Below are 27,441 nucleotides of genomic sequence, written 5' to 3'. Positions count from 1 at the left end.
GCTGCGGGCTCCATCCCGCCCGTGGACAGGCGGCCTAAATCTGCCACCAGGTAAAGCTTGGGGCGTCCGGTCCTGAGGGGGGACGCTGGGTTGGACAGGAGCGGGGTCATCTTGAATCAGGCCTGACGCCATAACAAAGTGGTAAATAATGAGAGTGGGGTTGAATTTTGGAGACTAGTTGGCAGGGTGAAGCTGGTCCTGCGCCAGTTACGGACGGGCAGTTATGGCGGCTTAATTGCGTGGTTTCTATAGAGACGCATAAGGGGGCGTTTTCTCCTGCATAAATTGATGGAATTTGGGCTAAACGGGCGTCCTTATTCAGCAGGTTAGGTAGCGATAGACCGCCTGATTTCTGATTTTGCTGCTTATTATGCACCAAAATAGCCCATCATAAAATCCATCGTCCGTTGACATCAATGGCGGCATCCTTGTGTTTTATTTATTTTTTTACGTGCGCCAAAACAAGCGATATGAAGGGAATACGTGTAACTATGCTGCGTACTGAACTACGCATACGTCCGTGTGAATGAGCCCCCATGAAAGCTCTCTGGAAGAAAATGTCTTTGTTGCCCCTAGCAACCAATCACACCGCAGCTTTCATTTTACCTCAGCAATGGAAGGCATGAAAGCTGCGCTGTGATTGGTTGCTAGGGGCAACAAGGGCAGAGTTCCTGTCAGACGGCCTCCATAAGCGGTTGCCCAGCCTGTAGTCGTCCATGGTGACAGGAGAAAGCCGGTGTATATATTTATTGACGTGTGTGGGCTTTACTGTGCACTGTATTGCTCGCTGTTATCAGCCACTGAGGTGACAGTGGGCAGCACCTGCTGCAGGTAATGGAGGTGACAGGCAGTGACAGGGGGTGCGGGCTGAGGCCGCGCTGTGTATTGGAGGCCTCCCCTCCCTCAGCTGCTCCCCCACCCCCACCTCACCCGCCCCCCTGACTCCCCCTCTCCGGACAGCGCCCCGGTGCATTGTGGGCGCAGTCCGTTGTTCATTTGCCATTCGACCTCGTCGGCCGTGCGGAGGGAGACGCCGCGTTTTGTGGGTGCCATCTGTCCCCGGAGCCGGCGGACACGACGAGGGAGCAGTTAGAGCGCGGCGGCGGCTGTAGTACCCAGAATCCCCCGCGGCGGCTCCTCCACACAGCGGGCACGTCACGTCTAGTACCGGGTCCCCCCCGACGGGAGCTCCCGGTGTGTGTGAGGCGCGGACATGGCGGAGATGAACCGCAGGACCTTGGCCTTCCGGGGAGGCGGCCTGTCGGGGGCCCCCGTGAACAATAACAACAATGGCGTCAGCTCGGGGCTGCTGGAGGAGGCCGCCTCGGCCTGGTCGATGAACCGACAGCTCAACGGCGGCGGCGGAGGAGGAGGGAACGAGGAGGTGGAGGTGGAACTGGAGCCCGAAGGCCTGCTGGAAGACGACGAGGAGGAGAACGACGACTACCCGGCAGAGGTGCTGGGGGGCGGCCGGCAGAACGTGGCCGGGGCGGCCGCGGCGTCCGTGAGCGGGGAGAGCAGCGAGGACGACGACGAGGAAGAGGACGACGAAGAGGAGGAGGACGAGGAGGCGGCGGCGGCCGGGCGGGGGCAGCCTGCGGCGGCGGTGGCGGCGGACGAGGACTGCAGCCCCCGCCGCTTCGGCCTCCTCCCCGCCGCCCGCAGCCAGTCCCTGCTGCCCAGCCTGCACTGCTCCTTCCAGGGCTCGTGGCTGCAGGAGTTCCCATGGCTGCGCTTCTGCCAGGAGACCGGCCTCATGTCCTGCGCCTGGTGCCACAAGGAGGCGGGCGGCCACGACGAGCTGGCCAAGGGCACCCGCAGCTACAAGAGGGCCCTGCTGGTGCGGCACTGCCAGGCCGCGGAGCACCGCCTCAACGACCCCGCAGCTCAGGTCAGTGCGCCCATTGTCACGCTGGGACTTGTAGTCCTCATTAATGGCGGCTCCTTCCTAAACATTGCGGTCACGTGTGTCCTTGGAGCTCTGCTCCCCACCCTGGGGGTAAGCTGATTACAGGAGGAGGGGGTGACCTACATTCTCCAGCAGGGGGCCGGAAGTCTGCTCCCCGCCCCCCGGGCTCCCCTCCTCGGACTGTCCCGGCTGCGGCGACGTGGCTGGGAGTCCCCGGCCTGCAGGGCGATCACCTGTCGGCAGATTGTAGTCGGTCGGGCGAGGAGGAGTAACTGGGTTACTGCAGATCTGTACAATCACAAGAACTTTTTTTGTTTTCTATATAGGGAAAGCACTTTTTTTTTTCTAGTCGGGCTTCACAACTGCGCTGGGGCTCCGTTTTCTTGCTCCGCTCTGCCGGATGGACCCCATTGACTGTACGGTTCCAGCGCAGATGTGAGGCTGGTGGTCCACAGATACCGTACAAGAGCCCCGATGCTCCTGTTCACACACAGCGCATTTCCTGCAAATGGGGAAATGTGCGGCTGACAACCTGCGCGAACCGCTTGGTGCGGATTTCACCCTTCTCATCTCCGCTATTCGACCTGCTTCAGATGCGCAGGCCCGTTTACTGTGGATGAGGTTTAGAATATCCTCCACGCTGCTGTGAACGCGCCCTTCAACCCCCTTAGGATGCGGACTTTAAAAAAAAAAAAAAAAAAAATCCTACTTCGCCGCTGTATGAGGGTTGTTTTTTGCGGGCCGAGGTGTATTTTTTAATACTACTACTTAATGTCCCGTATAATGTACTGAAAAACGCTTTAAAAATGCACTTCCGGCCTCTTTGGTAGTTGGGGGGTTTCTGGGGTGGAGACGCTGCAGCAAAAATCACATAACGTACGATTGCAACGATACAAAAATTAATATAGTGAGTTTTTGGTATTTTTTTTGCTGTACTACTTGTAAAAATTTTAATATTTTTGCAAAGAGACTTTATTTTCCGCCGCCATCCTCTGATAGACAAAACTTTTTTTATTTTCCCACCAACCTATTGATGTGAGGGCTCTGGCTTCTATTGGTGCCGTTTTAGAGTAAAAACTACTTTTTTAAATAGATTTTTATTAAATTGTATTGTTGGAGATGGGATAACCCCCCCCCCCCCCCCAAGAAAAGAGAGCAATTCTAACATGTACATTTTCTGATGACCTTCATGCAGGATAAATAATTTGTACTTTGATTAGATTTTTATGGACGCAGCGATGCCAAATTGTTTTTTTTTTTTTTTTTTATTACTATAAAAATGGGAAGCGGAGGGTTTAAACCTTTTTAATTTCCGTTTTACTTTTTTTAATAATCATTAAAAAAGTGAATGAATGAAAAAATAGTCTTCTTAGCCCCCATAGGGGACTTGAACTTGCAATCACATTATATTATACCACAATCAGAGAGGCAATGGGGGCCTTTAGAAGGCCCCCAGCTGCCATGGCAACCGAATGGCACCCTGCAATCTCAACAGAGGAGACATTTGGGACCCCGAACTCCTATATGGGCATTTCATTGCTGCTGTCAGAAATGGTGACATTTAAAGGGTTAACAGCCGCGCTCGGCGTAAGCGCTGATCGTGGCTATTGCAGGCAGGTATTGGCTGTGGAAGAAAGCTGGCAGCTGCATAGTAGTCGGGCCCCCGATCCCGCTCCGTACAAATCCTGAACTTCCATGATGTAGCTGTACGTCATGGAGCATTAAGGGGTTTTCAGTACAAAACGCACTGATGACCTTTCCTCGGGGTAGGTCATCCATAGTTAATTACCGGGACCCGCCGCACGGGATGTGGTGATTAGCCGATCGCCTGGCCTGCTGTCTGTCATAGGGGACGACAGTGGAAGTGCCCACGCTGGCTTCATCCACAGTGAAATCCCAGTGTCCGAGGCAGAAGTGTTAGTCATTAGCGACCATTGATTTCAGTGGGGGTGACTTCAGCTGTCATCCCCCGTGTGACACACATCCGACTGGGGATCATGAGCCACGGTGGGTCCTCGGTCATTAACTACTCATGGCCTAGGTCATCAATAGTTTTTGTCCGGAAAACCCCTTTAAGGCTGCGTTCACATGTAGGGAATTTCTCACGGCAAAATAATACTGTGGCTATTGATGTGGAACCACATCAGAATCCGCACGCAGATTACACCCCTTCGTGAAACGTGCTCAAAATCGACAGCGTTGGCACAGGCGCACACGAGTGTGATCTAATAGCATATTACGCAGTGAATGGAGTCAGTGACAGTAGACTGATTTTCATTGATCCGTTCACTATTGGGTATATATATCGCATATAGTACGTAAGTAAAAAAGAAAGCACGTTCTCTTTTTTTTTTTTACCGTGTATGGCATGCGATAGAGCCCTATTCTCTATGGACGCTTAATAAACGATGTACATACGTAATTACATTGCGTACATGTGGCATTTATATGCAACGTTGTTAAGTGATAGGCTGGGTTCACACGGGGTGGATTTGCCGCGGAAATTCTGTGCGGAATTTCGCAGCGACAAATCTGCATGCGGCCGCTAATCCCAGGATTAGCCAGCCATAGGGACGAGATTTCCCAGAAATCTCGTTCACACGGGACAGCAAATCCGCTGCGGCTAAGCCGGCAGAAGCTGCTGCCGCGGCGCGGATTTGCCGGCTGCAGCATGTTCTTTTTTTTTTTTTTTTTTTTTTCTGCTGCGGCCGCACTCTTCTCTATGGGAGCGCCGGCCGCAGCGGAAGAGCGAGTGGCCGGGGTGCTTCAAAGCCGCCGCGGGTTTTGCAGCCACGGTTCTCCCGACGGAAATCTCGCAGTATTTCGCTGCGGCCAAACCGCACGATTTCCACCGAGAATCCGCCCTGTGAGAACCCAGCCTTAGAGCGGGAAATAGAAAAAAAAATGTCAGACTGCGGTGAAAAATCAGCAAAGTACAGATAATGTGAGTGAAAGGAGTTTTAGCAAATCCACAGTGTAAAGTTTCCAAATCCGCCGCATCCTCTTTTTGTTAGGGTGCATGCTTACTGCGGATTTTTGGTGCAGTAAACCGCTGCATTATACATACGGGTGTGATCACGCATTGCAGAGTAAATCCATACTAAAGTCCGTGTGCTCATTGTCATGGCGGAATTCGCTCACTGCAATGAATGAATTGCGCTGTGGAGATTCCTGGGTTTTTCTGTCCGGCTGCATGCGCACGGACGGGTCCGATTCTGCATGTGGAATCTCACAGCGGAATCCGTGCCTGGTAGCAGCGGCGTCTGTGTGTAGCTGCTTTCGTTTTGTCTCGTCTGTACTGCGGATTGTCCGCACGGCTCGCCGTCGGAAAATGGAGTATGCTGCGTTTTTTTCCTCCGCGAGTGGAAACCCGCAATTGGTTTCCTCTCCTGTGCATGACAAGTCCCTTTTCCACAGCATGCTATGGAGGATATTTGCTGCGAAACCCGGAGGCGGACGTCTGCTACGGATTCCGCAGCAAAAACCCGCAGTGTGCCTGCACCCTGACAATAAAGGAAGCTGTGGATTTGCTGAAACCCCTTTCACTCACCTTGTCTGTACATTGCTGTAGAGTGTCGGCTCACATTCTGCAGCCAAGTTTCCGCTGTGTGTGAACGCGCCCTTAACTGACATGCTGCAAATTTACAATCTGCCGGGTACTTTTCATTGTGGATTTTTCTGCATTGTGTATACGAGACTTCTGAGAATAATTGGTGGGGATCTGATCTCTGGGCCATCCCCACTGAGCCTGAGAATAAAGGGGACTCCACACTGTAATGCACCACCTTTCAGGTTAATGGAGCCAGCTGCAGTGCCTTGTACAGCCAAGTGGCCCAGGAGCACAACTGTGTACGGAAAATTAAAGGGCTTTCCCAGGCAGAATCCTCTGTCAATACTAAAACACGTCGGGGTCAGAGTGGAAGTCACTGCTCCGACCTCTTCATAGTGGCTGGTGCTTGTAATTGCAGGTGTAGATCCCATTGATTTCAGTGCGGCTTCCTCTGTGACCCTGTTGCATTTTGGCACCGACACGGGAGCTGCCTGGAAAACCCCTTTTAAGGTCGCTTTCACGTGTCTGAGAAAGTTGCATGATATTTGGGACATTGTGGGACGCATGAATATGAACCCCATCCTTTTGAATAGGGTCATACACATGAGCGATTTGGTTGTTTCACCCCCGCATCGTGGTGCCGGAAAAAATCGCATCATGTCCTATCTCTGGGTGTTTTCAATGGGGCCAACAAAAGCATCGCGCTCACCCGTGTGAAATTGGCCTCCGGGCGTGTTAATGCAGCAGAAAAATCTGCGGCAGACATCTGAGGTTAACCCTTGGACTTATGTGGCTTTACAACCTTGAAATGACTTGGATTTGTAAGCAGGTTTCACCTCCATTCAATGGGGTAAATCTGCGTACGGCCATGATCAGTAGTTTCTGCTGCAAGAATAGACATGTCGGTTCCGCTCTGCATGAACTACGGCATTGACTTCCAGTTGAAAACTGTGAGATGCGGAAAAAAAGGCAGATTTCCATTCAGAAACGGCACAAGCGGTCCATTTTGTGAACAAGGCCTCAGAAAGGGGGGCAGTACTAATTTAATGTTGTGGCCCCCTTCATTCTCAGGATCAGTGTGGGTCCCAGAGGTTGTACCACCACAGATCATAAAGTGCGGACACTCGAGCAATATTGTATCGCTTCATCAGACGGGAAAACCCCTTAAGGCCCTTTTAACATGGAACAATTATCGTTTAAGCAAGCAAAAATGAAAGCCAATCGCTCGGTGTAAACGCAGCCAGCGATCGAACGATAAATTGTGTGCTTTTCGTTCATTTTATGCAGGACTAAAGGCCAAGTTAGACACAACGATGATCGCTCAAAATTTGCTGAAACGGCAGTTTGAGGGACAGTTTTGAGCGATCACTTTGCATAAGCTCTTAAATAGCGAATTAGCTACTTAAGAGCTTATTAGTGTGTAAATGAAGGCTCCCGCTGTATGCAGAAGACAGAGGAAGCGCTGTCTTCTGTATACAGCTGCTGTGTTCTCGGGTATCCAGCTGAGCGCTCCGAGCGGGGTATGCAGGAGACCGCTGAAGCACTGTCTTCTGCATACTTCTGCTGTGTTCTTGGGGCGGAATACCAGCTGAAACAATACTATGAGCGGTATCCCGCTGAGAACTCGGCGCGTGGCACTGATGAGGCTCATCGCTGATTTTTAGCTGTGTGTTTAGATACAATGTTTATTGCTCAAAAGATGGCTTTTGAGTGATAATCGTTGTCTAAATGGGCCTTTAAAGTCAACGTTGGCTTGTTCACTTATTGTTCATAGCCTCTCTGGGTATTCCAGTCCCTTCATCCCATGTATTCGTTTAGTTGCCTTTCTTTGAACCCCCTCCAGCACTGTAACATCTTTCCTGAGCACCGGTGACCAGAACTGTACGCAGTATTCCATGTGAGGCCTGACAAGTGCCTTATATAGTGGGAGGATAATGGGGCGAGGGACGAGAACTATACCTCTTTTAATGCACCCCAAGACTTTATCAGCTTTTGCAGCAGCTGAATGATCTGAATGAGCCAACGACGTATCTGCCTGTATAAACACTAATTCAAACAAAAAATTAGGTCTTAATGGACCCTTGACTGCACTCCTGGCCTTAGCCCAGGGCAACACAGGCACATTTGGTTGCACACAACTTGCAGTAAACTTGCAGCATTTCTGCGACCTAAAGGGGTTGTACTATAATTGCAAGTTATCCCTTATCACAGGCCAGGGGATACCTTGCTGATTGGTGGTGCGACCCCCATCAATCTTGAAAATGGAGGTTGCCTATCGCCAATCTAGGGTTCGTGCACCCTCTTCCATGAGGAGACTGGAGTGCTGGTCGCCTTACCGTTCCATTACTCTTCAATGGTCTGCCGAGATACTTGAGCAGCACTTGCTCACATATTTCTGTTGACTCCATTGAAAATAAAGGAGCACTGACCGCGCATGCTCTATCAGTGCTTCATTCACAGTGACACCACTGCGGGGTGGAGGAGCGCCCCCAGCAGTGACAGGCAGCTCAGGACACTTGAGTCCTTTTCTGGAGACCATCGGGAGTCTTGGGAATGCGACCCACACCGATCAGCATATTATCCCCATTCTGTGGATAGGAGATGACTTGCAACTGTGGTAGAAGCCGTTTTAGGTGTTTCTGCGTAGGAAAAAAGTCACATCGGGGTCCTGCGACCGTTGCCTGAATTCTGACCGTTATTTTATTTTTATTTTATTTCATTTTTTTATTTCATTTTCGTTTTAGCAACTGAAATAGAAATATATCAGAACATTTCAAATCTGAGCAACCTAAAAAAACAAATGTATTTACCGGAAACCCCTTTAAAGGGAACCCGTCACCTCCCTACAGCACGATAAAGTAAGTTATGGTGCTGCTAGGGGCGTGAGAGGGAGCGGGGATGGTTTTTTGTTTTTCAATACTCTTCTGCTCCCTGGTTTCAGCACGATCTTCGGCGGGTGACCGTGCAACGCACAACAATGTGGCTCTTCTCAGATTGCCTTGTTTGCGCTCTCCCATACAAGTCCTTTGCTCTCAAAGGACTGCAATTTGAGAAGAATCACATTGCCGTGCAGCACAGAGTCGTCAGTGGGTGACGGTGCAGGAAACAGGGAGCGGGTGCGTATAAAAAGAGATAAATCCCGCAGCTCCCCGGCTCCTCCCCTGATGGCACCATAACCTAATTTATGGTCCTGTAGGGAGGTGACAGGTTGCTTTTAAATTACCGGCTATGTTTGCAGATCATTAAAATATTCCCCAGCTAAGTATCTGCTTGTCCAGCCAACCATCCAATGTGTATGGTGGCAGCACAACGTGGCGGATCCTGTCTCCCTGGACATAAACCGTTGCTTGGCACCTCTGGCAACGCTTATCTCCCCGCTGAAATAAACCCGCCCATTCTGCAGATCAGTGCTTGTCTGATGTGAGAACAGCTGATAAGATGCTATGTTTGTGGCCAGCAGTAAGGCTCCTGCCCATGGGTGTGATTCGCTGGCGAATCATGCTGTCTGAAGCTTTCCGTAGCGTTGCATGCTGCAAATTGCCGCGATTCTCCGCGGTCAGCCTATCTGTCAGATAAGCTGACAGCAGAGATCCGTCTGCCGGCTCCTGGACGGAGATCCACCGCGGAATACCGCAACGCTCGTGGACAGGGGACCTTAGAGGCAGCTTCCTAAAAAGTACTGCATATTATGGTATTAATGTTTATGTAAAATACCTTCAAATAAGCGCACACGGTTGGTTGAACAGTTGTTGGACTGACAACTGTCCCCTAATATTTACACGGAGTGTTGATCGCTAAAAAGCGATCGTTTAAGCGATAATCGTTGCGGCTAAACGCACGGCCATCATGCACTTATTGTGCACTGCTAGCACTGGTAAATTCAGGACAACCTAAAAATCGTCATGCGGTCTTATCAGGAGTTCTCGATCTGTAGTGCTGATAGCATTGTTTCCCCGTTGGAGAACAAAGGATCTGAGCGCAGGTAAGAGCCCTCCGGCTATCAACTGCATTCAGCTAAGGCTTTATTTGCACACTTAATTGCTCTTAAGTAGCCGAGTAGCTACTTGATAGCTTTGAGGGATAATTTTGCATAAGCTGTCATCTGAGCAGTCATCGGCCCGTGTAAATGGGCCTTTAGACACGAACATTTCGCCAAGCTTCCATGTGTTTAGGGAAGTAAGCTGCAGCTAAACGGTTCTGGTGGCTCCTTATCTTCTGAGGAACAAAAAGGATCAGACATTGAAATCCAACATCCCTAATTTCTCTGTTGCCTAACTTCGTCTGTTGGAGTCGAGTTGTGTGGCCCGCTTACATATTAGAGGGTCATTTGGCCTCACCGGGTTCGGAGTGTGTGGACGACTAATCAAAATGATCATGTCTAAACCTCGTAATGGGACTTTCATTGTGATATAACGGATGTTGTAAATATCTGAGGCCAGCGCGGATATGATATAGGGGATGCATCCTTCAGTCACCGTATACAAACTGCTGATATCTCTTCCCAAACAATTAATCTTCTCTCTTCTCCGCAGGAGCCTGAATTAAAACAGGAAGTGCCAGAAACTTACAGTGACTATAGTATAAAGCCAAATGAGAATTCCTACTGCTACCAGCTTCTGCAGGAACTGAATGACCAGAGGAAGAAGGGCATTCTCTGCGATGTCAACATCGTGGTCAGTGGCAAGGTTTTCCGCGCTCACAAGAACATCTTGGTTGCAGGCAGCCGCTTTTTTAAAACCTTATACTGTTTCACGAACAAAGACAGCCGTGACCAAACCACTGTTACGTACTTGGACGTTGTCGCCATTCATGGGTTTTCAGTCATCTTGGACTTCATGTATTCTGGTAATCTTGTACTCACGAGCCAAAATGCCATCGAGGTGATGACGGTGGCCAGCTATCTACAGATGACGGAGGTGGTTCAGTCGTGTCGTAATTTCATCAAAGATGCCTTGAACATAAGTATAAAGTCTGAAGCTCCTGAGACTGTTGTTGTCAACTACAACAAAAGAAAGAACAATGAGGGAAATGCTTCCCGCGAACAGAAATCTGCGAGCTTCTGGGCCACCCGGAACCTTACCAGTTTAGCAAGCAATGCAAAACTAGATACAGAAGGGTTCAGTGTTGAAGAAACCTCTGCCGAAAACTTCCAGGCCAATGATTCAACGTGGATTCAGGATAGTTCTCCCGAGGTTACGGAAATTGAGCCCCCAGCTCAGGGAAAGGTGTTTGTGTGGAATGATATGGCTTCAAATTCAGTAAACGTGCAAGAGACTAATAAGCCGAGGAGGAAAAACCAAACTACAAAGAGGTTTGTTTATAACATCCCTCCAAACAATGAACTTCAGGTAGATGGTAATACAATGCTGCAGCAACCCGTCTCTTACCAAGAGGAGGATGTGCAATGCTTCCAGGATGGAGCAGGTAGGTCCTACTTCTGAAGTGCTATGCGAGTCGCGTCTGTGTACATTACTGTTGTATCTTCTGTACAGAGTTACGGTACCTTTACACGGAGCAAGTATCGTTCAGGTAGTCGCTCAGAAAATTTGTTGCTGCGTACAAACGGCGCTCTTTCGTTTGCCTTTACATATATCTATGATTGTTCATTAGTATTTTGATGGGATACTGTCTGTAGACGGGATCTCCATGGAAATTCATTCGAGTCGTTCAAATACAGTGACCGTGACTTGATACTAGATGACTTCTTATTATCAACCAGTGACTATTTTGGAAAGCTGAAGCAAAACAACTAGCTGTTTATCGCCGGTCACCTTGTCGGCAGCCATGATTACACTATTGCCTAGGCCGAGATCTCGGGTGTAACTCGCATCGTACAGCACACAGACACCCCGTCCGAGTGTTGTGGGACATGCGGAACACCACACATATATCACATGCGAATGGGACCTATGTATGAAAATGGGACATTTGTCAAATTGGACCATCGGATCTGAGTGCAAAATAGCTAATTTGAATGAACCCATTCAAATGAATAGGATCATTTTCTGTGCTGGTTCTTTTCGTATCAGACGCGGGCAGAACTTGCGCAAGAATATCTACCACGTGAATACAGCCTGAAACTCGCTGTTTTGAGACAGTATTCGTCCAATAGTCGTACGGTGTAAAGGTGTCTTCTATAATGCAGTTTGTTGAAGTACCCTGTTTCCCCGAAAATAAGACGCGTCTTATATTACTTTTTTCTCCCAAATATGTGCTACGTCTTATTTTCAGGGGGTGTCTTATTTCGCCGCGGCAAATCTGTCTGTGGCCGCTAATCCCTCAATTGGCCAGCTTTGTGGACGAAATTTCTCAGAAATCTCCTCCACATGGGACAGCAAATCTGTCACGGCAAAGCTGGGAGAAGCCGCTGTTGTGGTGCGGATTCACAGAAACGGAAAAGCGTGCGGCCAGGTCACTTCAAAACAAGCGGCTGAGTGCCGTGGGTTTTGAAGCAGCGCTTTCCTGGCAGAAATCTCGCTGTTTATCGCTGTGGCCAAACCGCGACATTTCTGCTGGAAATACGCTCTGTGAGAACCCAGCCATAAGAATCACACAGGGTGCCTGACTCACACACAGAGCCATAAAAAAATAAGGGCTGTAAAGTAACGCACCTGTCTGCAGACAGAAGTTCCTGGACCACTTGTAAGCAGGGATGGTATTGCAGCTTCCGGCCACCAGGGGGAGCTCATCACAGCAGACATGTAGAGCAGGAACAGAACGTACAGTATGGACTTTTCCAGCCAGCAAGGGGAGCTCACAACAGCACACTCGTACAGCACAGCAGGGACAGGATAACAGCAGACTGTCTGCAGATCTACCTGTACATCTGGAGGTAGGAGATAACTGGGATGGCAGCAGGGGACAGGCCTCTTGACTTGCCTGCACACTTTACGATGCCTTACTATCGGGGGGTGCCTTATATTTGGGACTTCTGCAAATTTCAGGGGGTGCCTTATTTTCAGGGGGTGTCTTATTTTCGGGGAAACGCGGTAGTATTCATCTAGTTGTTACTTTAGGGGAGGTTTATCAAGTGCCGACCGCATTGGTTTCTATGTGTACTTTGTGCACTTTTCCACCTGCTGAATCTCCAGCATTATATACATTTGGTACATAAAGTACAGCAGTACTCGCTGACTAGTTAATGCAGTATATTTCACCGTAGGCACAAGACAGCTGTTGGCTGGGCATTCTTCACAATCATGCTAGTTTGGGTTATCTGAACAGACATGTTTTTACGGAGAGCTATTTAAGTGGTTCTAAGAGTGCATTCACATGGGCAAGAAAACCGTGCAAGTTTTGTGCATTGCGAGACGCACAAAACTCGCACAGAAGTACAACCCCGTTATTTGCAGAGTGTATTTACATGGGCAATTTTTCTCTCGCAGCACGGAAAATTGTTCTATTTTCGTGTAAGTCTCGCATGAGAATAGAACTTGCTGATGTGCGGTTTTCCCGCACATCACGCAGGCATGTGCTGTGCAATGCGAGTTGAGCACGACTCGCTGTCGCTTGTGTAAATGCACCCTTAGGGCTCATGTCCACGGGGAAAAGAAGAATTAAAATCCGCAGCGGATTTTAACTCTTCTCCCGCGCGTGGATCCGCACCCCATAGGGATGCATTGACCACCCGCGGGTAGATAAATACCCGCGGATCGTCAATAAAAGTGATTTAAAAAAAAATGGAGCATGAAAAAATCTGGACCATGCTCCATTTTCATGCGGGTCTCCCGCGGGCTTCTATTGAAGCCTATGGAAGCCGTCCGGATCCGCGGGACACAATCACATTTTACTTACCCGCTCCGGTTCTTCTCTTCGGCGCCGCGCCATCCTCTCTCAGCCGCGGCCGGATCATTTTGCTTCGGCCCGGCGCATGCGCGGGGCACGTCACCGACGTCATCGTGCACATCCGCCGAGCCGAAGAATGAAGATCCGGCCGCGACGAGAGAAGATGACGCTGCCGCGAAGAGAAGAAACGGAGCGGATGGGAGGTGAGTTTATTCTCATTTATTCTCATTTTCAGCGCTCATGTCCGCGGGGCAGGAGGGACCCGCTGCAGATTCTACATGTAGAATCCGTAGCGGGCCCGATTTTCCCCGTGGACATGAGGCCTTAGACTGATCTGGATGTGCCGGAGATATCCGAGTTTGCCCATAAAGCGATTATTAGCGAAGCTCATTGAAATCGCCAGGTTCTGTTGCCGTAACTGTATTGACTATCCAATGGGGCACATACATTAGGGGGACCTGCATATACTGGAAGAGGGCAGCCAGTGTCCAAACACCTTGATTGTCACCAGATCCTGACAGGAAACTCTACGGCATTTACGAATACATACAGTACATAGTCTTGTCCACCCATGCTGTTCCGCAGAAGTACACGAACTTGGCAGCTGCAGTCCCTGAGCTCAGCGCTGCAAACACTGTTTGTAGAGTATAATCTGAACCGTGTGTGGCATCTGGCCTGTTCATCTGCTTCTAGATCATCGTGATGTACATCACACCTCCACTGCTTATTGGGCTTATATAGCGGAAGGGACAAGTGACTTTATCGCAGCACCAACTATTTAGTATATATTTAGTCTTTATAGGGTTACTGAGAACCCTATAAGAATGCAGGCGCAAAAAGCCTCACCTAAATTTGGATGTTGGAGGGGAAGGGAGTGAATCCTCAGACCCAAGAAATGCACCAAAAGTGAAGAAAAACCTCAACTATTAAAATCTTGGTCATCCCTTCCTCCCTTTAAGAAAAGCTGTAAAACAGTCTCAATTTTAGTGGCGTTTTTGGTGATGTTGGATGAAGGTCAATAGGGAATTGTGAAACCTACTACAAAGAATGTGTTGTGAGTTTTTGGGGGGGTTCTGGCTTTTTTTTCTTTCTACAGTTGCAGCAGGCTGTAGATTTCCCTGCCTGCCTGTTATTGATGACCTTTCCTGATATGCTGTCGTTAGTTTACAGCTGCACAATGTTTGCATTGGCCATTTGCTGTAATGAAGTTTAAAGCCTTCTGGCCCTTTTACATGGGGCCGCAGTCAGGTAAACGACTGCGCGAGCGCTGACGTCACTGCTTAAATCGTCAGTGCTTGTGCAGAGCATTTACAGTGAAAGACGTCACCGCTGGTTCGCGAGCTTCTTGTCAGCTTCTCGCTCAGCGCTTCACCTTTTATGTGAAGCGTTTACACTGAACGACAAGCTCGCGATCCAGCGATGGTTTTTATGCTGACTGAAAAGCATGATTAAAAAGCTGTGAATGATTTTTTTTTTGCACATTAAGGCCTCTCACACGGGCACTTTTTACCATGATTAACCCAGCGTTTTAAACGCTGCATTAATCGCAGTTTAACATTCCTACTAAAATCAATGGGGCCTAGCAGACATGAGTTCGATCGTAGTGCTTTCCGGTGTCTCTATTTTCAAGCGTTGTCTGCTCTCTGTGGCCATTTAGCACACCTCATTACTCAGCACAGTCATGGGGTGTGCTAAAACTGAGGCTCCTTTCACATAAGCACATATCGTTTTCACGGCCGGCCGATATGCGCTGGGATCTGATGCATTGAATTTCAATGCATCAGATCACATGGGCATATTTGTGAGACGTAAAAATGCTCGGCCAGGCCAATATAGCGCCAGACGTTTTTACGTCAGACCCAAAACATAGTTCTGGAACTGTTTTGGCCGGAATACGTCCAGCCGCTGCACGGGCTCCTATGGGAGCCCATGGTAGCGGCTGTTGGTGGGAGGGAGTTTAGCAGCGTGGCTGCTAAATTCCCTTCCTCCGTTCTCCTCCCCCACCCTTGCAGGCTCACCTGTCTTCCTCTCCTCTCGTTCTGTGCAATTGGCGGTGGCAGGGTGGAGCTAAGCGCTGGTCCGCCCTGTTCTGCCTCCCATTGATGCTATGGGGTGGGGGCGGAGCTAAGTGCTCCCCCTCTCCCTGCCCCTTGTCAATAGCCGTTAATGGGAGGAGGCAGGGCGGACCAGCGCTTGGCTCCGCCCCCTCCCATTGCACAGACCGAGCGGGGAGGAAGACAGGTGAGCCTGCAATCAGGAGGGAGGGGAAATGGGAGATGGCCTGGTAAGGTCGGCGCATTTGCATTGGCCTCACAGGCCATGTGAACGGGCGCACAAACGTTTGATTTGTGCGCCCGTTCACCAGATTTTTTTTACTAACAATGTAGCGTATATCGTCCGGCTGTGAAAACGCTCGTGTGAAAGAAGCCTAAAGCTAAGGTAAAATCACTGCATATGCCGCTTTCGTGTGAGAGGACCCTTAAGGCCCATTTACACCAGACAGTTTGAGTGATAGCTTTGAGTGATCATTTTGCATAAAGTATTAAGTAGCTACTCAGCTACTTAAGTACCAATTAGATGTGCAAATGAAGCCTTAGCTGAATGCAGTTAATAGCCTGAGGCGATTATCTGCGCTCAGATCCTTTGTTCTCCATGGGGAAACAATGCTATCAGCACTCCCCATGGAGAACTACTGATAAAAGTGAAAGACTATTTTTAGGTTAGCTTGAATTCAAGGATCAGCTAACAGTGCCTGAAAAAGCTGACAATGGGCTCACATTTACACGCACCGATTATCGCTAAAGCGATTGCCGATTAGCAATTTTTTCCTTTTTTTGCGATCATTGGCTGGTGTAAATGGGCCTTTACACTGCACTATTATCTCTCAAATTCATATGAACGACTTTGGCCCATTGTCAAGGATCTTGAAAGTGTTTAAGATCTCTGACGATGGTTATAGCTAGTTTTGTAAAAGCAAAATGGTCAGAAATGTCATTAAAAAAAACCCATATCTCCCATAAGGCCTCATGTCCACGGGCGGATCAGATTCCGCATGTATATTTCCGCAGCGGGAGACCCGCGGAAACCATTTGGGATATCACAGATGTAATGGTTGGTACACAAACCTGCCAAGATATAGAGGCCATTTCAGCAGTTTTCATTAATGGCCAAGTTGTAATTTTCGGTATTTTAAACAGGACCCCTGATGGGACCCCTGCACAGAGGTAATCACGCGGTGTGGACAGCTGTAGCTTGCATCTCGTGAATAACCATTGTTTGGCTTGATAAGTGGTTGTCTTTGCTGTGTAGTTTTAGCAATTTCTGGTTTGTCCTGTCGTATATAATGCTTGTAGGTAGCTGTATCATTGTGCACAGTAGGCGGCATCCATGGCACTCTAGGAGATGATTACAGAGGCCTGACTATATAAACAGCAGAGAACGGTAGATTCTCAGAGTCCACGACCCGTCTAGCAAGACGCAGATATTGGAGTACTATTGGCACGGCTGCTGCTCGTCCCGTACAGATTGCTGCAGTCTGTTTACACAACAAGCCAGCATAAACAATCTGATCAGTCAATGAACAAGTATTCGATTTAAAAGGCTAATGCCTGATCACCGGCTTGTGTAAAGGGGCCTTCACTCTCCTTTCCCCATTGCTGATGCATGCATGTGTATGGGGAATGTGGGAGGCATAGCTCTCACAGTCCACCTTCAAACCACTGAAGTACAGGGTTGATTGCAAATGATATTCCTGATCTGAAACGCTCATAACTCACGTTTTAATGATCCTCTCTGATAAAAAAAATAAATAAATTTTTGTTTCCGTTGATAGCAGTTTTATGTTGGACATCCTCAAAAATAACTTCCACGTCAGAGGTGTTCAATGTGACCCCCTTTTCACTTGACTCAAATTGATGCTGTAGTTAAGTTCGCCCCATGCACAGTGTAGTGTATCACGATGAACTGATGCAATGGCTTCTGGGATGTGTCCTTGCAGATCATGTATGGTGGATGGTCAGAGTGGCATGTAGACTCTCTTTAGTACTCCCCCAGAGAAAAGGTTCGGGGAACGTGGAGGTCAAAAAATTCAGTATCGTCACGACCTACATGGCCAATCTATCTGTTTGGTAGTCGTCTATTGAGCTCACTTCTGACTTCATTGTGAAAATGAAAGGGGGGGGGGGGGGGGAGAAGGAACCTGGGATTTCCGGCTGCAGCTGCAAAATAAGGCATATATCACTAGCATCCAGGTACAAAATCCCCCGGCATTGTTTCCTCATGGAATAAGAAGGGGCCGCACACTTTCCTACAGGTTATAGCGCAAAACACATTCACCTTGGGGGTCTCCCATGTATGATCCACGTAGAGGGGTCGGTTTTCCTTCCCCAGATTCTGACATTTTGTTATTTGTACCTGGAAGGCGGCTTCATGAAACCATCACTTTCCATTAGAGTTAGTATACGCACAGAAAGAACGTTGCCTCGCTTTGTGGATTTTCATCAAGTTTGTGCGAAAGTAACGTTGCACACTAATAACAGGCGGGTAGGCGTGAAAATCAAGCACACAAAACGCTCTCCTGTCTTCGTTGGCCGCCATTTTGTCTCATATCCCCCTAGCGACGACTACGGCAAAATAAAACTTTTTGGGCCTTGTTTAGCAAAACTGTCTTAACAGTAAGACGGTCCTTGTTGCTATGAGCAACGAGGATGTCTTATGGTAGACAGTTTTGCAAAATTAAAATTTGAGTTTGTTTCCATTTGTGTTAAATTTCTGTATCTGAGTGTCATTGAATGCGACAGAAGTTTCAAATCGGGAAGATGATCTGTAATAACTCTGTACATGTGAAGTTGTGAAAGTAACGCTGCAATGCTTGGAAGCATTTATTGTACACCGCTAGAACGCACATCCACGTACTACCTGTAGATTATAAAATGTTAACCCCTTGGCTTCAGCTAGTCTTGGATGGGACCGTCCTCATAATCCTTTCACATCGCTAATGATGATTCTTAAATTTGGTACTTAGTGTTTGCTTATAGCCAATGGAAATCGGTATTCATGGGGTTGTCCAAGTTATGAAAGGCCAGCCTAAGGGGTCCATCGGGGTGTAAAATGGAAAAAAAACATCTGATACTCCCCGCTTGTGCCGCATTGGCAGCTCCGGGTCTCCATTCTGGTGTTCATTAGAGGCTGCAGTCAGCCTGTGACGTCCCGTAGACGTACCACTGCAACCTATGACAACGCTCAATGTTAATTGCTGAGCGAGGTCATTGGTTGAAGCAACTTGTTTGTAGATGACTTAGACTGACTGCAACCTGTAAAAATGAAGTCCGCAGGAAAAGGGGAGGCGCGAGTGGGGAGGGGTAAGTATCAACTGTTTTATGGTTTTCTTTTGCACCCTAGGGGACCCTTAGGCCGCCTGCAGACGGTCGGGTCGGGTCCGGCTGCGAGAATCCTCCTCCTGCAGAGAGCAGCGTGTACTCACCCGCTTCTGGCGGCCGGGGAGTGAGGTTATTGTGTGGGGCTCTGCTATCCCGCACAGAAATAGAGCGCAGACAAATCGCGGCAGTCTGCCTAGGATTGCATTTGCTAACGCAATCCTATGGCAGCGTCCACGGGTGGAAAGTCCATGGGAAATCCCGCCACAGAATTTCCGCCCGTCTGCAGGCGGCCTTTAGGATAATTTGGATAAACCCTTTAATTCGAAAACAAGTTTTGTTTGCGCTTCAAAACTGTCCTGGGTTGTTAGTGGTGACCTCTTCCTTTGTAATGTTTATAAAGAAGTAGCGGCGCTCTTGTATCAGATGTGCGAGGTTTATCCTCAGATGGGTTTATTCCAATGCTTCCACTTAGAATTGTCTCCAGTGAGGAGCTGGAACGTTGGGATAAAACCATTTGGGAACAAACCCTGTACATCCTATAGAAGGTATTGGAGTGCTTTTCTTTTATTGGTCTCTTCTTTGGGTCCTTGCACTGATGGCCAAATTCACTTATTTGGATATACTATTTGTAACATTTAGTTTGTTTGCGAAAAATACCCATGAGGCCATGCAAGTGCGCAGTGGTTTACATGACTCTAGTCCTTTTTTATATGGGGCAAATCTCTCCCCTTGTCGGTGAGTGTTGCCTAAGGCTGCCTGTACACGGTCGTTTTTGCATTGCGTTCCCCGCGGTGATAATCTGGCCGCGGGAAACGCAGTGAACGCTTTCCATAGCATTGTAGTGGAAAGCGCAACACCCCCCCCCCCCCCCGTCCACGAGCGGAGAATCGCGTCCGGCAAATCGCAGCATGCTGCGATTCTCCGCGGTGAGCCTATCTGTCAGTTAAGGCATACAGCGGAAATTCGTCTGCCGGCGGCAGCTTCCGTGGCAGAGATCCGCCGTGGGATATCTCAACGCTCGAGGACAGGCAGAATTTTGAACCTTTTTTAAAATTAAACAAAAATCGCTGTTGGGAGCCGAGGACTTGTGTTTTTGTTAGTTTCCTTGTTTTATACCTCATATATTCAGTGGGGGAAGATTTACAATAGAAAATTTGTGCCAGAAAGATCTGCTTTAGACACTTCTGGATCCTTTTTTTTCATTTAGACTTTCCAAAAAGCAACATTTGTGCACCAAAATTGTGTCAAAGATGTGACGTAAACTAAGCCAACTAATAGGTGGTATAAAGTTTAGGGCCCATTTGCACGTGACAAGCTGTTGAGCAAACGATGCCAGGCAGCCCATCCCAGTGATGCTCGCTCCTATGCTGTTACTCAGGAGCGAGCATCACAGGCATCGCACACGACTGAAAGGCTAGTCGTTCAGTCTCTGCATGCATTTACACGGGACAACCATGGTTCAAATTCCAGTGGGACCGCATGGATTTGAACACCACCTGAACGATGCTCGTCCCTTGTAAATGGGCCTTAAGCAGACAGTCGTTCGGAAGTGAACTGCTGTTTACACTGAACTGCTCATTGTTGGGTTTTCTGCATGCAGGAACTGAACAATCTTCGTTCAGTCGCTGCATGTGTTTACACGGGATAATTGGTTAAAATGCCTGCGGGAGCCTGAACGAAACGTCCCGTGTCAGTGATTGGTGCCTCAGTCTTATGATATAGCTGATTTTATTATCCCTACGATAAAACTTAAAAAATAAGGGAGATGAAACTACCTCTGCAGCGCCACCTATTGGAAGGCAGCATTCCTGCAAGTCAATGTTAGACTCTCTTTATATAAGCCTTTTAACAATGACTGGACGTTCCTGACCTACGCTAAAACTGGCACATTTTAAGACTGTCTAGTCTGTTTGCAGTGACTAATTTATTAGTAAAGGCCCGTTTACACGCAAGATTATCGCTCAAAATTCATTATGTCTTCTGAGCGATAATCGTTGCGTGTAAATGCTACCATCGTTAGCTTTTGGGCCGAACGATGTTTTTAGTTCAGCATAAAAACCCTTTGTCCGGCCAGCTGATAGCAGGGACAGCATGCTGTGATATTCCACGGGAGCGCTGATAACATTGTTTTCAGCTGCTGTGCCACTGGAGAATAATAGTTTCTGTATGCACATAACAGACCACCTGCTGTTATCCGCATGTAGAGAAGGGAGCTTCATTTAAATGCAAAGAAGCTAATAAGCTACTAATAGGCATTAGTGCCCATTAGTAGCTATGCAAAATGATCGCTCAAAACTGTCACTCATACTGTCTTTTGAGCGATCATCTTTGCGTGTAAATGGGGCGTAAATCTGCCCTAGTGTGTTTCTCCAGATGTGGTAATTTACTGCATTTTCTGTGTTTTTAATATCCTTGTAGCCATTTATTCAGATCCTTGCCTAGAATTGGACTAGGGGATTTGTTTTCAGTTGGCCGTTACAATTAGCCGGTTTACCGCGGCACACCTGGGGGCTTTGTTACACTGAAGCTGAGGCTTGATCTTCCCTTGTCGCCTCGCCCTCCATTATGTATGTAACTTGATATCTCCTCAGACTACTTGCACAAAAAGGGAATGGTTTTAACTAGCTTCATTTCCCCAAATAACTTTCTCTTCTCATTCCCCTATGTAGGATGAATTCAGAATTTATGGCCAAGTTCAATGTGAACTTTTCCAAAAGTATGCAGATCCTTTATTAATGTGTGTAATATTTTATTGCCCTTGTCTAGTACAAACCCAGCATACGTCATACAGGGTCATAAGAGCAATACACCAATTACCTTTACATCCAAAGGCCCATTTACACGGGATGAATGTCGGGCAAACGATGCCTGACACTTGTCCCTGTGTGTACTCCCGTGCTACTGCAGAGGAGCGAGTATCGCTGCCTTACTCAAAAGGGGGGCCGGGATGGCTGGAGGAGAGAGGAGAAAAATCTCTTCCAGCCATTCCGCACCCTGCTGAGCTAGCCTGCGTTACTCGCTCCTGTGCAGTAGTACGGTAGTGAGTACACACAGGGACAAGTGTCGGGCATCATTTGTCTGACATTCATGCCGTGTAAAAGGGCCTTAAGGGCTCGTTAACATCTGCATTCGGGAGTTGCGTTTTTCCTTCTCCGTTTGATTAGCATGAAAACTGCCCCCCTCTGGCCGAACGATTCTATCTTATGACCCTCATAGACTGTAACGGGGTTTGTCTGATTTCTGTCCAGCATTTTGCCAGAACTTGCAGGACGAAATGTCTTGATGCGCTATTCTGTCCTACTTTCTAGCGGAAATCGTCTACTGAGGTTCCAAACGCAACTTTCAACGCTAATGTGAACGAGACCTTAGGAATGTTACTGGATGGTTGTATTGGATTCTGTTGTAGCAAACCAATTAGCCGCAATTTGAAAGGCAAAAAAAAATCTAAAGCCCAGTGACTTGTTAATATTCATGCTGTCTTTTTTTTTGTTTTTTTTCCTTAGGGACCTCAAATGAATTTAAGTTCAGTATGTTTCCGGAGACCTGGCAAAGGGAAACGTGGGAAAACGGTAATCTATCAGTATAATCTTCTGCTTTTTGGTTGATATGCATCCATACACGGACTCTGAAAGACACAATTAGAGCCTCGTTAGTAATGTCTTGCTGAAGTGGAGCTTCACTCCCAGCTGGTTAATCTGTGACGTAGCGGCCACCACGCTGCTGAGACACATTGCAGGCGAGAACTGCTGCAACATGGAAGTCGGTGCAGCTTTTATGGTAATGTTTGTTTTTGTTAAGCTGCAAAACCGCACGACCGCCACCAACAAGCGGTGAACGATGCAAAAACCATGTCTGGGGACCGCTACATTGGACCGTACCCTGAGAGTCAACGAGAGCCATCACCAGATCAGCCAAGCGTAAACTCTGCATTGCGGCAGTAGGACGGTTTCTAAACGCAAATGTTTACAATAGAGTAGCCAAAATGTAGTGATTTCTAATGTGACTGCAATGTGCAGCTCACTGCAGGTAAGCGTAGCCCTAATGATGATCTGCGATTGTAGACTTGAGGCAAGCTTATGTACAAAGAGGCCTTCCTCATGACGTCACCGCAGAGATTATGGGGGAGGTGAAGACTGCAGTCACCCCTGCAATTTAATTCTTTTTTTTTTTTGAACCAAAATGGGAGTGTAGCTAAACAGAATGAAAAGGCAAAGGGTGCCTTCACACTAGCGAGAAAAAACATGTGGGGTTTGTGCATTGCAGGACGTGCAAACATGAATCCCATTCCTTTGAAAGGAGTTAGCAATGTTTTCCTCCATGCCACCGCAGTGCGATGCTATGCAGGAAAAAAATTGCAGCATGTTCTATCTTTCTACCATCTCACCCATTGTTTCCAACGGGGCCAGCCGCGATCCTCTGCTGTGGCTGTGACGGCTGCGGCGGAGGATGCTTTTATCCCCACAGTGATGCAAGGCTGTTTCCACGTGAAAATGCCTCACATCCACGGTTTCCACATGGACGGCTAGGGCGATATCGGGCCGTGACACACAGCACCATATTGCCCTCGCTAGAGTGAAGAAGCCCTAAGGGCTCATTACCATGGTCCTATGCATTTTACCGCTGTGGGAGTCGGTGGTGAGTCGGGTATTGCTCAAATGGCAGCGATTGTGCACTCCGCATGACAGCGTATAACGCGTACGCAGTCATGTGCACTGTGACTTTTTTTTTTTTTTAAATTCCCCGCTCTGTTTTAGTGGCGTTTCTAATAGACATGGTTGAATACGCTACCCACAGAGTATAAAGGGGCTGTGCAAGCGTGATACGTGGTGAAATGGAGCATGCTGCTATCTTTTTCACACATGGAGTTACATACAATGTATATACACCAATGTGACTAGAATAATGAAAATCAATGTGCTTTCTTTGACTCCATTCACAGTGTACTCCGCAGGTGTGCATCGCATGCATAATACGTGGTGAAATCACACTCGTTGGAATGAGCCTTTGGGGTGCGTTCACACATAGCAAATTTTGCCGCAAATCCTTTCCTCCCCCCCCCCCCCCCCCCCCTTCACCCTTCACCCTTCACCCTTTAATTGAAGGGGGAAAGTCTGCTGCCAATGCACATCAAAATTTTCCATGTTTTTTCACTGCTGAGAATCCTCAACAAATCCATTGTGTGAACGCACCCTAAGGATTGTTCCATACGGGCGATCGTGATTTTTTTTTTTCTTTTCAGGGTCAACGATGTTTTGGGGTTTTTTTTTCCATGTGATTTATTTTACTTTTTTTATCGCGAAAGTCAACAGGACTTTCTAATGTTAAAATCGCAATGAAAGTTTGTGTGTTGTGATGCGATAAATAGGATGCTGCATAGGGAACATGGGAGATAAAAAGAAATCATTTTTTTCTTTTTTAAAGTAAAACTTGATCCTGAAGTCTTGCTCATTTTTGCCAGTCTAATCTTTAGCCTTTAGGAAGGTCTCTGCATGAGGAGTTAGGGTGATTTCCCACAGTATTTTTAAAGACCTTTTCCCATTGACTTTTATGTATAGGAAAGAATGTATGTCAAAAGAAAGTGGGAACAAAAAAGCTTTTATGGTAGTTTTTACAAACCCTGTGTCTGTGTGAAAGAAGCCTTGGGACGTGTTTAAATGGGGCGGAAATGCTGCAGAATGTCCGCAGCAGAAATTTCGGGGTAAATACAGCATTTACGCATCCAAAATGGAGTCAAAGTCCATACCATTGCTGCAGATTTTGGATTGAAATCAGCGCCGTATGTGCTGCTGATTTCAGAAGATACACCGCTCGTCTCTGGCTGTCAGCGCACTCCTTCACTGGGCACCTGGCGGCCTCTAGTGAGCACAGTACCATCACCTGACTAGCGGCATTGCGCTCAATACAGGCCGCTGGGTGCTAGGGAGCACTGACAGCCGAAAATTTTAGAGGTGAGCGCTGGATCTTCTGAAATCTGCTACAGGTACAAAGCTTACTTCAAGTCAAAATCCACACCAATGCGGATTTTGACTTTGTCTTGGATGTGGAATATCCATAGCGGACATTCCGCAGCATTTCTGCCCCCTGTAAACATACCCTTAGTGTACATTCACACTGGGCGGAGAACTGCAGCATTTTACAGTAGCAGTGTATTTAGCAGCACATTTAGTACAATCTCATCCATGTTAGTTGACATGTGGTACATTTTTCTTATCCAAAGCATGTCACACTTATAATGTGGATTGTTGCTGCGGATTTCATCCTTTGTGATGCACAGGGTGAGATCTGTGGTAAATCTGCATGTAAGGCCTAACTCAGATGAGCGTAGTCTCCTTTCATATTACGCGTGCGTCATACGTGGTGAATCGAGTCAATGAAAGTACATTGATTTTCATTGATCCAGTCACACTTGTGGATATACATTGCATATAATGCGTGCATAAAAAAGAACGCAACGTGTTCTATTTTACCGCAAAATTATGCTTGATGGAGCATTTTTGTTCTCTACAGGCGCCTAATAAACGCTGTAATACACAATTACACTGCGTATGTGCAGCGTTTATACGCAACGTCGCTAAGCTTCAGAGCGGGAAATGAAAAAGAAAATGTAACAAATCAGGCTGCGCATGACGATGTGTGTGAGATATACGCTGTCATACGCAGTGAAAAATCGCAGCGATACGCGTGGTCACACAGCGGTAAAATGCATTATACACGCAGTGTTTTACCACATGCTTTGGGGGGAAAATTATGCAAATCCAACCTCAACGTTCCTGTTTTTTTTTGTGTTTTTTAAACCAGTTAAATTTTAGGGCTAAATACAGCAATTTTAATAACGCCAAATACTTCAATTTACAAATGAGTGGTTTCCTCTGCACTTGGTTTCACACAGGTTTTTGTGGCAGTTTTTGAGCCAAAGCCAGAAGTGGATTCCAACTGAATGGTAAATATAAAGAGGACTTGTACTTCTCCTTCCCGCTCGATCCACCTCTGGCTTTGGCTCCAAAAAAAACGCACCAAAAATTGTCACAAAAACCTGTGTGTTAAACCACCCAGAATTACCGTATGTGCACAGATCATTGTAAAATAATTTTTTATTTTTAAATTGTTGTACATACAGAACGAATACTTATTTACATAAATCAATCAACCCTTTTTAACTAGTTCCCTCCTTTTCACAGCAGAGCACAGTAACTAATGATATGGTAGATTGCTGGCGAGTCCTCGCTTGGGACAACTTCTGTGATCTTCTAAGGTTGTATTTATTTTGTTTTCTGTTTAGGCGATGCATCAGCTGGACTCAACAAATTAAAATGTCCTCACTGCAACTATGTAGCAAAATACAGAAGAACGCTTAAAAGACACTTACTTATTCACACGGGAGTGAGATCTTTTAGCTGCGATATCTGCGGAAAACTGTTTACTCGAAGAGAGCACGTCAAGAGACATTCCCTGGTATGTTCATCACCCGCTATCAAGTTACAGCTAAATTAATGCTGAACTCACAGATTTGACAACCCGTTACGTATGTTATTTGTTTGCTGGTAATCCATCCTCTGCGTTTCCTCACTAGCGTCAATTTAGGCCTCATGTCCACGGGGAAAATCGGGCCCGCTGTGGATTCTTCATGGAGAATCCCTCAGCAGGTCTCTCCTTTCCTGGGGACATGAGGCTAAAAAGAAGAATTTACTCACCTGTCCGGACGCTGCGGACCTGCCCTCCGTCGCTGTCGGATCTTCTTTCTTCGGCCCGGCGGATGTGCTCGGCACACCGGCAGCGCGCCGCGCGCATGCGCCGGGGACTCCATTTTTTTAAACTCCTGCTCTCCTGCGCGCGGAGAGCAGAAATTCAGGCGCGGGTGTACCGTGGATCCGGACGGCTTCCATAGGCTTCAATAGAAGCCTGCGGGAGACCTGCACTAAAATGGAGCATGCTGCGGGTTTTTTTCCCGCACACGCAATCCGCATCTCAAGGGGAAAATGACATCCGCAGGTATTTAACTACCTGCGGATGTCCAATGCCTCCCTATGGGGCGCGGATCCGCGTGCAGGAAAAACGCTGCGGATTTTAAATCCTCTTTTTACCGTGGACATGAGGCCTTAAGCATAAAAGATGCAGTGGCAGCATAAAGAGAAAACTTAAAGTTTGAAAAGTTTTATTAATCCATGGTCTTTAAAAACAAATACACAAGCATGCCTCCTTATCTGTTTGTGAAGACCATGGATTAATAAAACTTTTCAAATGTTAAATATTCTCTTTATGGGCCCCTGCATCTTTTATGCTTAATTTGGCTATTTGAGTCCTGAGGTTCGGACTATTGCTGTGGCTTGCATTGTTTCCACCTCACCTTCCTAGGAGCTTTTGATGACCTATTCTTATAAGTCATTAATAGTATTTCCCTGGAAAACCAAATTTAAGGAGCTCCTTCACCCCTATCGCCATATTCCAAGAGCCGTTATTTGTCATCTTATGGTACATATAGGTTAACTTTTTTTTTTTTAACTGGTTTGAAATAACTTCATTGTATGAATCTGCTTGCATGGTGAGATACAAATATATATTTTTGATTATACTATGGTCATTTTTCTTTTTTTTTTTTTTTAACTTTTTATTCTGTTTGCATGGAAAATGTCAGAACATTGAATTTATCATCAGTGTCTGTCTGTGTTTTTGTTTTTTTGTCCCATTTGAAAAAGCTTGACTTTGGAATAATTAGTATTCCAAAGCTTTATTGCCTGTCAGTGTTATACTGACAGGCAGTCTATTAGGCCATGCTGATGCTGATGCTGATCTGGAAACTTGTTTTAGGCCAGCGGCTGCTA

At 47.3% G+C, this 27,441-nt stretch overlaps 1 protein-coding gene across 1 annotated transcript in view; it reads left to right on the top strand.

Moving 5' to 3' along the window:
* The first annotated feature begins 960 nt into the window (after positions 1-960).
* Positions 961-27,441, top strand: part of ZBTB10 (zinc finger and BTB domain containing 10) — a 33,423-nt gene continuing 6,942 nt past the window's right edge. Inside the window, exons 1-4 of the mRNA XM_066578614.1 lie at positions 961-1,891; positions 9,992-10,883; positions 22,126-22,191; positions 25,902-26,074. Of these exons, the coding sequence (XP_066434711.1) occupies positions 1,214-1,891; positions 9,992-10,883; positions 22,126-22,191; positions 25,902-26,074 (1,809 nt within the window). The 5' untranslated portion in view covers positions 961-1,213. The remainder of the gene's footprint in view (positions 1,892-9,991; positions 10,884-22,125; positions 22,192-25,901; positions 26,075-27,441) is intronic.

Source organism: Eleutherodactylus coqui, chromosome 9 (genome assembly GCF_035609145.1).
Source record: "Eleutherodactylus coqui strain aEleCoq1 chromosome 9, aEleCoq1.hap1, whole genome shotgun sequence".
Taxonomy (NCBI): Eukaryota; Metazoa; Chordata; class Amphibia; order Anura; family Eleutherodactylidae; genus Eleutherodactylus; species Eleutherodactylus coqui.
Note: the sequence above shows the minus strand (reverse complement) of the source record. Positions and strands in the feature narration are given on the sequence as shown.